Source organism: Spinacia oleracea, chromosome 4 (assembly GCF_020520425.1).
Source record: "Spinacia oleracea cultivar Varoflay chromosome 4, BTI_SOV_V1, whole genome shotgun sequence".
Taxonomy (NCBI): Eukaryota; Viridiplantae; Streptophyta; class Magnoliopsida; order Caryophyllales; family Amaranthaceae; genus Spinacia; species Spinacia oleracea.
In genome coordinates this window covers 27370864-27383232 of record NC_079490.1, presented here as the reverse complement: position 1 = coordinate 27383232, position 12369 = coordinate 27370864, and the positions used below count along the sequence as shown (strand labels likewise).

General features: G+C 34.5%; 1 protein-coding gene and 1 long non-coding RNA gene across 2 annotated transcripts; one reads left to right on the top strand and one right to left on the bottom strand.

Moving 5' to 3' along the window:
- Positions 1 to 2743: 2743 nt before the first annotated feature.
- LOC110803990 (uncharacterized) lies at positions 2744 to 3838 on the top strand. The gene is made up of 2 exons (XM_056841518.1): positions 2744 to 3149; positions 3384 to 3838. The coding sequence occupies exons 1-2, from the start codon at positions 2744 to 2746 to the stop codon at positions 3836 to 3838; spliced, it is 861 nt and encodes a 286-aa protein (XP_056697496.1).
- A 2527-nt stretch (positions 3839 to 6365) lies between these two features.
- LOC130460107 (uncharacterized) lies at positions 6366 to 10733 on the bottom strand. The gene is made up of 5 exons (XR_008920029.1): positions 10495 to 10733; positions 8219 to 8275; positions 6947 to 7022; positions 6766 to 6861; positions 6366 to 6682 (listed from the first exon to the last, which is right to left on the bottom strand). It is a non-coding gene; the product is annotated as an uncharacterized lncRNA (long non-coding RNA).
- Positions 10734 to 12369: the final 1636 nt, after the last annotated feature.

The following is a 12369-nucleotide window of genomic DNA, read 5'->3' as shown; positions in this document are numbered from 1 at the left end:
TATTTGATATGAAGAACTTAGGACTAGTAAAACAAATACTTGGCATGAAAATTTCCCATGACAGGAAAAATAAGAAGGTATGGTTGTTACATCAAAAATATATTGAGAAACTACTTGAAAGGTTTAATATGCATAAGGCTAAGCTGGTGAGCTCTCCACTTGCAGGTCATTTTAAATTAAGCTCTCAACAATGTCCTACAAGTGATAAAGAAAGAGAAGATATGGATAAAGTTTCTTATGCATCTGCAGTTGGCAATTTGATGTATGTTATGGTTTGTACAAGACCAGACATTGCCTATTCAGTAGGTGTTGTTAGTAGGTTTCTCTATAATCCAGGGAAAGAACACTAGGAAGCTGTAAAATAGATAATAAGGTATTTACTTGGCACATCAAAAATGTGCATATGCTTTGGTCTAGGAGATCCTGTGGTAAAAGGTTACACAGATGCAACTATGGCTTGATGTTGATTCGCAAAAGTCAGTATCATGTTACATGATGATTTTTGCAGGGGGAGTTATATCATGGCAATCAAGGTTACAAAAATATGTTGCATTATCAACAACAAAAGACGAGTATATTTCTGTGACAGAAGCTTGCAAAGGGCTCTTGTGGATGAAGAATTTTCTACAAGAGTTAGGAATTATACAAGAAAATTATATACTTTATTGTGACAGTCAGAGTGCTATTCATCTGGAAAAAAATCCTACCTTTCATATCCGTTCTAAACATATAGACGTAAGGTATCATTGGATACAAGATGTCTTTGAAGCCAAGCTGTTGCATTTGGAAAAGATCCATAATGACCACAATGGCTCGGATATGATGACCAAAATATTCACCATGCAAAATCTTGATGTATGTAGAGGGGAAGCAGGTTTATCAAAAATCTTATAATAAGTCGGAAGGGGGAGATTTGTTTCTCCTTATTTGGAGAAGATGTAATTAGTAAAGACAAAGAGAAATAAAATGAGAGAAAAGGGAGAGAAAAAGAAGGAAAAGAAGTGGGAAAGCAAGAAACATTTATTGGCAAATTATTCTGCGATAATTTGCATCATTAGTTTCTTAGTAATAGGATGTTATAAATATGTAATTAGATTGATACTTAATATATTCAGAAATTGTAACATTGTGAGATAGTTCATATATAGATAAACATTACATTTTGAGAATATACCATCGAATATTAGTTTATATCTTATAAACACCTTGTAAGTTGTTTTTATTATATCATAGATATATAATTGTTAGCCTATTTTGTTTATACATGAAAGGGAAAACGATTATTATTTCCGCTGCAAGATTATTTATAATCTTTCCCAACAGATGAATGATGGGAAAGTTTTAACAAAAGTTTAATCTATTTCGTATCAAGAATAATGAAACCATGATTCTTTCTTCACGAGCTAAAAGAGATTTCATTAGCTAGCTAGATTAAACTAAGTGCTTATAAATCATTATTAATTAGCTTCTATTGTAGTCACTCTATGATCATATTCTCCATAAGGCTTCTTAATATCTTCTTCATAATTTTAACATTTCCATTAGATCGAATTTGACTAAGCATGATTGAGACATGATCAAAATATAATTGAAGATTTTCATTTTTAAACATTTTCAAATTTTTCCCATAAAGATTGCAGTTTTAAAGAGAATTGCCTTTTTTGAGCCTTTATTCTTATCCAAAAATAGGATAGGGCATAGTTGTCCCTTCTTTTGGAGAATTATTTCACTCAGATACTAATTCTCTGGTTGATTAAGGAGTGTTGACCTCAGAGCCATAACACCCTTCCCCTTTGATAATATCTTCATTGTACAAAAAAGGTAAACACTGCAAATGTTGCTTCTAATTTGGAAATACGGACTGATGGCACTAATCAAATGCATTCTCCTGATAAAGTTTCTCGTGATAGTCATGTCTAAGAAGATGGGCATGTTACCAAACGAAAAAGGACGTAACAAAGATGAAACAGTCAAACAAAGAAATATCTTTTGTTCAATCTGGAAAGTCAACGAATTCAATTGTTCCACCTTCACATCTGGTTGGACTTGGACATTATGCCCCATTTCTAAAACCTACTCCAAGAGTATTCCATCAACCGCGGAAAAATCGGCAAGTTTCTCAAGCTCAAACTGTTGGTTATACTACTGCTGCTGACACTGCTGACTCATCACAAGCACACCAATGCACGGCTGGTGCTTCACACACTGGAAAGATACCCTTCTAACATAATTGCTGAGCTGTCAGCTCACAATGCATGATGCTTAGTTATCTTATCTTATTGTATAAATAGCTTTTCTCTACTCTTTATTCAGTGATTAAGAATTACAATTACAATAGCTTAAGAAATAAGAAAGCTCTCAATATTATTTCTCTCTCAGTTCATCTTTCTGTCGAATCTGTTATGGATTGTTGTTGATGATTTCATCATGGTATTAGAGCAGGAACTTAAGATCCTGATTCAGCTTTGTTTCCTGATTACAATGGTATGATTCAATCTAAATTATGAGAATATCAATTTAGAAGGTCTATTCTTCCTCAGTCAGTTTTTGTAAGCATTTTTTTGATCAAATTCTATTTTCTGTTGTAGCAAATTGTTAAGAAATTGTTCTTGTTCTGATAATCACTGCTGTGTGATTTTGTGTGATTTTCTGATTAAATCAGTCAGAAATTATTTTTCTTGATCTGTTTCAGCTTTCTTTTCCTTTCACTGATTCCAAAACCTAATACTAAAATTACTCAAAAATGGCCCAAACACCTTTACCACCAAATCAAGATCCTTCTAGTCCATTTTACTTGCATCCTACAAATAACACTGCTAGTCAGTTAGTTTCAGTGAAGTTTGGAGGAGATGGATATGGACATTTGAAAAGAAGCATGATGATCTCCATGTCGTCTAAGAACAAGTTAGACTTTGTGAATGGAACATTGCCAAAACCAAATGCTACACATGCTACATACCAGGCATGGCTGAGATGTAATGATATGATGATATCATGGATATTGTTTAATCTGTCACCAAACGTAGCTAAAAGTGTGTTGTATTTCGGTACAGCTAAGGAAATATGGGAAGACTTAGAGGACATGTTCGGTTTTGTACCTAGACCACAATTGTACTCCTTGGAACAACAGGCTACAAATATCACCCAAGGTAGTCAGAATATTGCAGAATTCTTTACAGAAATCAAGTCCATCTGGGACAAGATCAGTGCAGCAAATCCATTGCCTACTTGCACTTGTAACCAATGCACATGTAATCCGACTCAACAAATTTTCAAGATGCAACAAGAACACAGACTTATGCAAAATTAGGAGATCATTTAAGCATTGCTAGAGGGAATTTGCTGATGATGCCACCTTTACCAACTTTGTCTCATGCATACAGAATGTTGGCTTAAGAAGAGAGACAAAGAGAAAACTGTGAACCTATGGCATACAATGAGAGCCATGCTTTTGCAGCAGACAGGAGAAGATTCAATGATTATCAGAACAGACGAACTTACAACACTTACATACCACAGTATAGTAAGAACAACAACTCACAGTTTGGTAGCTAGTATGCCTGGAGGAACTAGAACTGGTCACAAGAAACCTTCTAGTTATTTTTGTGATCATTGTAAGGTTAATGGCCATAGCACAGAAAGGTGTTTTGGACTACATGGATTCCCACCAGGTTTTACAGGTTTCAAAACTGACAAGAGAGCTGCAGCAGCCACCTATTCTGATGAAAGCTTTGATGATGACATGGTTGAATATCAGAATCAGTTTTATCCTAATGACAGAGAACCAAGTCAAACACAACCACAACCTGGTTTTTTTACTGCAGACCAATGCTCATAGTTGTTAAGTCTTCTGAACAAGCAACAAAATGACAAGGGAACACCAGATACACATACAGAAGAGGGAGATACTCTTGGCCATGCACTCATGGCAGGTAATTCATTTTGTCTACTTACTTGCTCACATTCTACATGGTTGTTAGATAGTGGGGCATCTGATCACATGTGCACATGACTTAATATGTTTGACCACTATGAACCTATTACTAACACTGATGAATATATCACTATACCTGATGGAAGAAGAGTTATTGTACATCATAAAGGGACAGTTACATTTAATGATAGCATACAACTGAAGGATGTATTGCATGTTCCTGAGTTTTAGTACAACTTGTTATCTGTTAATAAGATGTGCAGAGATCATCAACGTACAATTTCATTTACTGTTGATCAATGTTATCTTCAAGGCCATTTAATGAAAAGGCCACAGGTTGTTGGTAAAGTGACTTCTGGTTTATACAATGTTGATACCAGACAACAACAGATAACTAAAGCAGCTTCTACAACTTATCTCAAAGCCTCAACTTCAAATGCAGCAGATGCAAAGGTTTGGCACCTGAGACTTGGCCATATGCCATTTTCTAAGATCAATCTTGTTGTTAATGATATAGCTAGTACTGTTTCAGATGACAATATTTGTTAGATTTTTCCTGTTGCTAAACAACATAGGAGTTCCTGACAGGCTAAATCGCACTCCTATCAAAGATAAACCTAACGTTCATTAACTAAAAATATAGCAAGGGAAGCAGGGATCGTATCCACAGGGAAACATGCGTTCTTTCTACTATTAAATGACTAATCTAGACTACTGGTAACAAGAATTGGATTGGTTTGTATATTAAACTAAAGCAAATAATCAAATCTGAAAATAACAATATTAAAGGAATCTAAGGCAGCGGTTAACCATAAATGCAGACCGGAATTGGACAACGGACAACAACAATCAATTAACAATCATAACTAGGAAAACATGCATCTCTCGAATCTTATGAATTCCTTAGGATAGAACAACTAGCGGGCTCTCGCTACGTACTAGAAATAATTCCTATCTAATAGCCACAGACCAAAAACATCAGATTTATACCTCTCGGCGCATAATCCAAGGTTAATCAAACTCACATCAAAATAGTCCTGCCGAACAGAATTGACGAGCAATAATAATAAGCTATAGAAATTATAATCAATCAATCAATAATCAAGTCCACATATAATCCCAATCATGCATTCATGGATCCCCTAAACCCTAGAAATTAAACTACTCACTCATGATAATAAATAACAAAGCAATTAACATAATAGAAAACATGATCAAAACAATGAATTAAAATAGAGCAAGAAATAATACCGAATTGAAGAACAATGAAATAATAAAGCTTGAATCTTTGATTAAAATTAAAACTAAGTGTTTGGAGAATTAGAGAGAACTAAAAATAAACTAAGTAATGGAAAACTAGAATAAAAACATGTCCTACAAAATAATAAAGGCTAGCTTATATAGTTTGCCCAAAAATAACATTAAAAACGGAAAAGAAATCACGCGAAATACTGCTGAGGTTGGTGTCGCCCGATCCGCCCGATCGGGCGACGCTCCGCTCGATCGGGCGAAGTGCTCGACAGTCGGCCCGATCAGGCCAAATTCCGCCCGATCGGGCGGTTTGCGAAAGGTTGAAATCAGTTTCTGATGGGCGCCCGATCCGGACCGGGCGAACTGCGCCCGATCGGGCGCGTGTAGATGGCTTCACTTCTCTTTTAATTCCGCCCGATGGTCGCATTTCGCCCTCAGCTCACAGCACGATTTGCAATCCTCAATATCCTTCGCCCATATCACCGAGTCTAACTCTCGGGGCTCAACCATAAGCATCTAAGGCTCCCGAAAGTCGACGATAAAGGTCCCGAACTTCCTCGGGCTCGTGTAGTGGCCTAAATCAACACGAAACGGGTCTAAAAAGACCAATTTCTCATAATTGAACCTAAAACTCAAGGCACACTAAATAACACATATTAGTACTAAAAATGGCTCCTAAGAGCTCACTTGACGCATAAAAGTACTAAGGGACGGGGGTGAAACACTACATAAAACACACATATCAAACTCCCCCCGAGCTAGATCCTTGCTTGTCCCTAAGCAAGGAAATCATCGATGAATACAAGACCAACTTCACCCCCAACATATTTCAAACACTACAACAAAATAAGCTTTTAATAGCGCTTTTTTGAATGAAAGACAGCGCTTTTAAAGCGCTGTTAATTAACACCACTGTTAAAAGAATGACAGCGCTTTTTGAAAGTGCTGTTAATATTACATCATTTAATAGCATTCAATACATGAGCGCTATTAAAGCTTCGGTATGGCGAGAAATTTTATAATTAATTTAATTTAAATTAATTAATTGCGTGTAACAAAAAAGCGCTGTTATTTAAGTGCAGTTTTTTTATTTTGTCGGACTCTTTTTTAATTTTAATTTTTAATTATTAAATACCCGTAATAACATATAAAAACATTTTAGAGCCTACACAGGGTAATATATAAGATCCAACTTCATTTCTATCATATCAAATAAGCATCTCGATGTCTCATGCATAACTTAAAAAATCATATGTGCCTAAATACACAGAAGAATAAAAACACACTAGAAAACAGAAAGAAGTATCCTTGTCATATAATACTTCTTTTAATTTCAAACCAATAAACTAAAATTAAAGTATTCTAGAGAAATTCCAGTCGAAAAACATAATTAATCCACCAGAATATTCACACGAGAAGAACATGACGCGTCCATTGAGCTTTGACTTCATCAATTTGTCCTTGATCATAATTCGGAACATTGCAATCATGAAAGTACTACAAAATGAGAAAATTAACATTAATTAGTGACAATGCATATAATAATGTCTAGGCTTAATTGAACAAAGAAAAATACATACATTTTCAAATATTCGAGTTTGCTTATGGTCGATAATCTCTTTCATGTATCTCGTGTCATAATATCCAGAATCCATGGCATTCTTTTGCCGAGGACACTACACAAGAAAAATACAATCAATTACTTTTGAATACTTTAAAAAACAAATAAAAATTGCAATAAACATAAATCATAGGACATACTTGTATCTGTATCCACTTGGTGCTCATTTTAATTTTCTTCAACAATCCTTTTTCAGTTCGAAAACCAAAAAGTGCTCTGCAAACAAAACCAAAAAAAACTTAACTTTAAATGACATAACTTAAAGAAACAGAAGAAAATCATCATCCCAAAATGAGAAGGATCATTTAGTAGTAAAAAGAGGAATATTTCAATTACATGATACAAAAAAAATCCAGATATATGCAGCGAAGATTCTGATAAGATGTTCCATAAAGAATGGAAATATATACTCAAAACCTTCTTAAAGAATTTTTGGAGTATGTTTAGCAGTTAAGATGATAAGATGCCTTTTGCACTATCACAAGGAATTTTTAATCAAATGACCTACAGTGGAACTTTACAGGAGAACAAATTTGAACAAACATAATCAATGAACACTGGGCAAAACAACAAACTACCCAGCCCAGACTAACTTTATGCAGATAAAGTCTTTCCAAAGTCATATTCATAAGAACCAACAGTGAAATAGGAAAGAGAGGGCGTTGAACCACTTTACAAAAACGTGACCATATAACAGAAATTACTTTCAAATCCATATCTAAAATGAGCTTATCCCTGTGAACAGTGTAGTATCAAAGAAAAAAATCCACAGTTTTGCAGAGAAATAAAGTTGGCAGAAACAGAGTAAAAGGAACAGTAGAGGAGATGAAGCGCACAGCTCAACTAGAAGCTGCGTCTGCACAATGTTAGACAATATATATTATACATCTATACTTCAGTGTTAATCAGAGTATATAATCTGAGCTCAGCTAGAAGTTTTGTCTGCAGAATACACTATTCAGACAACATAGGTTAGACTTCATTCATTGATCCTGAGTACATAATCAAAGCTCAACTAGAAGTTGTGTCGGCACTCTGCACATTCATAAGACAACATAGGCTTCTTTTCATTCTTAGTTTCTAATTCCAAAATTAAATTTGCAATATGTTTGAATCCTACAAATTAACCACTATGTTTAAAAAAAATGTCGATATAATGATTGATCCAAGTGACACAAGTTAAATAATAACAGAGAATACTGAAGCGATACACGCAAGCTCTTCGAATCACATATGCTCTCGAATCACAGAACCACTTACCTCAGTGGAGCTGGATGATTAGCAAACTCCAGTATTCTGGATATATTAAATTTTATATTTTATTTGACTTGAAAAACAATCATTACACTTAGAAGCCTGACAAATCATAAATATTAAAAAAGTGGATCAAGAATTAAATAAATTTCACTTACTACAAAAGCTGCTTAAACTCTTTCTTGGTGAAAGTGATCTTCACATAGGGTTATAACCTTGCAAAGAATCAGAACTAAAAGAAGTCAGGTAAATGTAAAAAGATAAACTAAATAGATAATTCAAGAAATCACCTCCTTGTCGTCAAAGGATTTTCCTTCAAAGGAAAACTAGACTTATTATCAGAGCTAATAATGGATGTTACTTTGGCAACATTCTCAGTTGGATGTATAGAACACTAAGCTGGTTGGAATCAGATGAGGACATAAGAGTCTACTACTGTTCTTAGATGGATTGCACAGGATACTAGATTCACTAAGATTATTCAGTAAGATATATATGGTTTGATGTTTTAGGATTCGCTTCACTGTTATCTAGGTTCATGTTGTCTAATTTCTTCCAGGATGCTTTTTTGCACCGATATAATTAACAAATGTACATCTTCTTCAATTGGTGTTTCTCCTAGGTATGTTCAATATACATTAATTCACAGAATTCAGCCGCATTTTATTTATTGATAATGTGGCTACTTTAATCAAACTGGAAGCTAAAAAGTCCAAAAGATAAAGAAAAAACCAAAACAAGTTGAAACACAAGGCATATATGAATTTATCCAGGTAGTTTACATTCATTATTAAACGCCTTAAACGTCTGAACAACATGATTTAAACCAGAAGTTGGTAAGATTACATCATATTTTTTATGCTAATAACACATTAAATGAAGTGAGCTTTGATGCCAATATATAAATTGGATTACATGAAATCTCAAGCCAGTACTCTAAAATAATTTTTTTACGAGGAAAAAAAAAAGAATTAAAGCCAAAATAGAAGACATACGGGGGGTGCAGGACCTTAAGACCATTAAGATCAATAAGAAAGAATAAAAAGGACAAGCACATTTGCATCTGTTACATCTGAAAAGTACAAGCCATAAAAGTTTAATGAGCATAAGCTAAATACACCTATAAATTAACTAGTAAAGACAATCCATTCCAAAAAAATGCTACTATTCCTCTCCAGCCAATTACCCAGTAAACACACACAAAAGTTAGTGCCTGAAATCTCCCAAAACTCATATTAGTCATATATGTTGCACTAATGGCTCAAAACAATCAGCGGGGTACCAGCTAATTCCAAAATACCCTAAAGAAAATCCTCTATCGCAGATAAGCTACTGTGCAATGGAAGAACAAATGTTTCCTACCTTTGCACTAGCAAAACACTAGACACTTATACAAGGACATGGAGTAGGACCTGCAAATTATGACAAGAACTGAATAACTGAGGATATACAAACTACAAATCTCCAAAACATTTAATTATTTATTGAGAGTATGGCTACTTTACACATTGGAAGCCAGAAGTCCAAAAGAGAAAAGAACAGATAAAAATAAGTTGAAACACAAGGCCTATCTAAATATATCCAGGTAGTCTACATTCAATATTAAACGCCTTGAATGTATGAACAACATGATTTAAACTAGAAGTTGGTAAGGTTACATCATATTTTTTATGGCAATAACAAATTAAATGAAGTGAGCTTTGTTGTTCTACCTGCGCATATTGAATTTGTTGTTTTGTCATCTCCATTTATTATAGGAATTATCAGGTCTACCATTCTCAGAACACCTAAAACTTCTATCAATAAACAATCAATCTTTAGAAATATACAGAGGATAACACTCATCCCAACCCATTTCCCATCAAAATAATCACAATCTTCTTCACTAAATCCCAACTCTCCATTACCACTAAGATTAACCCAGCCTACCATGTGACATGAGCGACCCAGCACCTGAACTTACCACTACATTTCCAATACTACCACTATCTAAGTAAAACAATGAACATAATCGACACCAAGTTAGCACCAAAACAGTAACTAGTTCAACATATCTAATTTCAAATCAATCTTACAAAACAGATGAATTTCATTCACATATTCACACATCTTAATTAATCATACGGAGTACAACACATCATTATTAAGAAAACTTCAATCTATGATTGATTATGAACAATTTTTTTGGTCTCTATCATATAACATTGTTTGCAATTTAAAAATATTTATACCAGTAAAAACTAATCCCCATCAACAACAGAAAATCCTAATTCCTAAAATAAAATTCCGACACCTAGATAAATCCTCAACATCGAGTATCACTAGTTGATAAACCAACATATGAAATTCCTATTCCTATTCAAACTCGCAAATTCATAATTGATAAACCTTAAAATTAAACAACAATAATTGCTAATTTAAAAGACATACTCACAATTGATAATTCAGCCACAACTTGAGTTTTGAGAAGAAGTAAAAATCGCCGTCAAAAAACGATCTCTGGAGAAGAAGCCGAAAACCAAAACCCTATAGATTTCGATCGAAGGGTACTCTTGAATTTTTGATTTGAGAAATTTTAGATTGAGTGAATTTGGGAATTTTTGAGGAAAATTTTGAGTCCTGGAAGTTGTAAATTGCGAGTGTTCTCATGCGTGGGAAACCGGAAATAGTGGGAGGTTAAAGGAGAACCATTTCTAATTTTTTCACCTTTTCCTTTTGTTTTTTGTTAAGAACGAAATTAATTAAAATTCTAACCATAGGTTTAGGTTTCCTACTCGTATTACTTGAAATAGTTAAAGTGCTAATAATAGCATTTTAACAGCAATTAAAAATGAAGTGCTGCTATTTAAGAATAACCATAGCGTTTTTTAAAAAGCGCTATTAATTAGGCTTAACCGCAGCGCTTTCTAATAAGCGCTATTAATTAGGCGCTGTTAATTACTTATTTTGGCGTAGTGAAAATGAAAAACATAATTCAAGGCAAAATCCAACAAGCACGCATCAATGTCAACCAATCAAATCCATTCAACCACTAATCCACTCTAACAATCGTCACGCAAAGCGAACCACAAATGCACAATGGAATTCAAGACTAGTGCTCACACACTCGTCACTCATTTATGTGGCGGATAAAAGATGTACCCGTTCGCTCTCCTCCCAACATATAAGTGAACAATGCCCTCCCAAACTCACAACACTCGTGTGTCTAGAAAAACATACACTCGACCTAGTAGTCGACTCGAAATGCGTCATGTCATAACTTGCATTGATAAACAACTATTTTCACATAAGTACGACTCTACGCACAAAGGTCGGAAGGTCTTCAAAGCTTGTAATGTTAGGCTTAGGTAAGGGTGCGGTAAATTTGGGTATAATGTGAGCTTTAAAGCCTTGGCTTCGGGGAGCATAAATCCTAAAAACAACCATGATCAAACAATATAATGACCATAATCTCCCACTCAACACATGACAAAACAACAAATAGCCAACACCATACTTTCTTGCCTTTTTTCACAATTGCAACCAATCACTCATAAGGATATGAATTTGCAGAACTTGATTGAAACAATACTTTGAACTTTTTATGAGAGTAACAGATTTTTCTCTTTCTTTTTCAATCTCTTTTTTTTTCTTTTTAGCAACCTTCACATTTGTTTTGTTCTTTCATCTCTTTTCATTTTCAACTCATCTTCAACAACAAACATGATAAGACGAACTCCATTTTCAATATCCACTTTGTGCTCAAAATGTAGCACACTACAACTCCCTCACCTCACTACTATTAGCTCCCCCAAGCTAGGCTTGGGACTAGTAACCAATGGGGTTTTTACAGGCTTGTAATATGGCTAGTCACCGAATAAAGGGCACAAGCAACAACATGGGTAGAAAAAGAGGGAACAAATGTATCTAGATTCATCTGAAGGCTACCTAATCAGAAAAATGCCTTCGTCCTCCACAATGTGCATGTATATGAGTCATAAAACACTACTAATAGTTGCAAATCAATACTCAAAATCAATGACACACCAGGAAGCTATCACACATCCTAACCAAATCAACTAGTCGAGCACCAAGTCCACAAGTAGTTAGTCGGAGTTGACTCATGTTAAGGTATCAAAGCAACCGAATATCAAATCATGGCTAACACATCTACATTGCCCATCATCAAATACCAAGAATCAAAACAATTTTCGTTCAAGGGGCACAGGGAAGCATGATATTGTATTCATCGGAACGTATTTTTGTATTTTTTTTTCAAAGCAATAAACTACTCTAGAAAACATTAAACACACCAAAGTAAGAACACAAA

Bases quoted from the DNA above. Each gene is read 5' to 3' on its own strand.
- LOC110803990 (XM_056841518.1), top strand. From the start codon at position 2,744: ATGGCCCAAACACCTTTACCACCAAATCAAGATCCTTCTAGTCCATTT. The intron at 3,150-3,383 runs GTAGTCAGAATA...TCATGCATACAG, and splicing joins GGCTACAAATATCACCCAAG to AATGTTGGCTTAAGAAGAGA.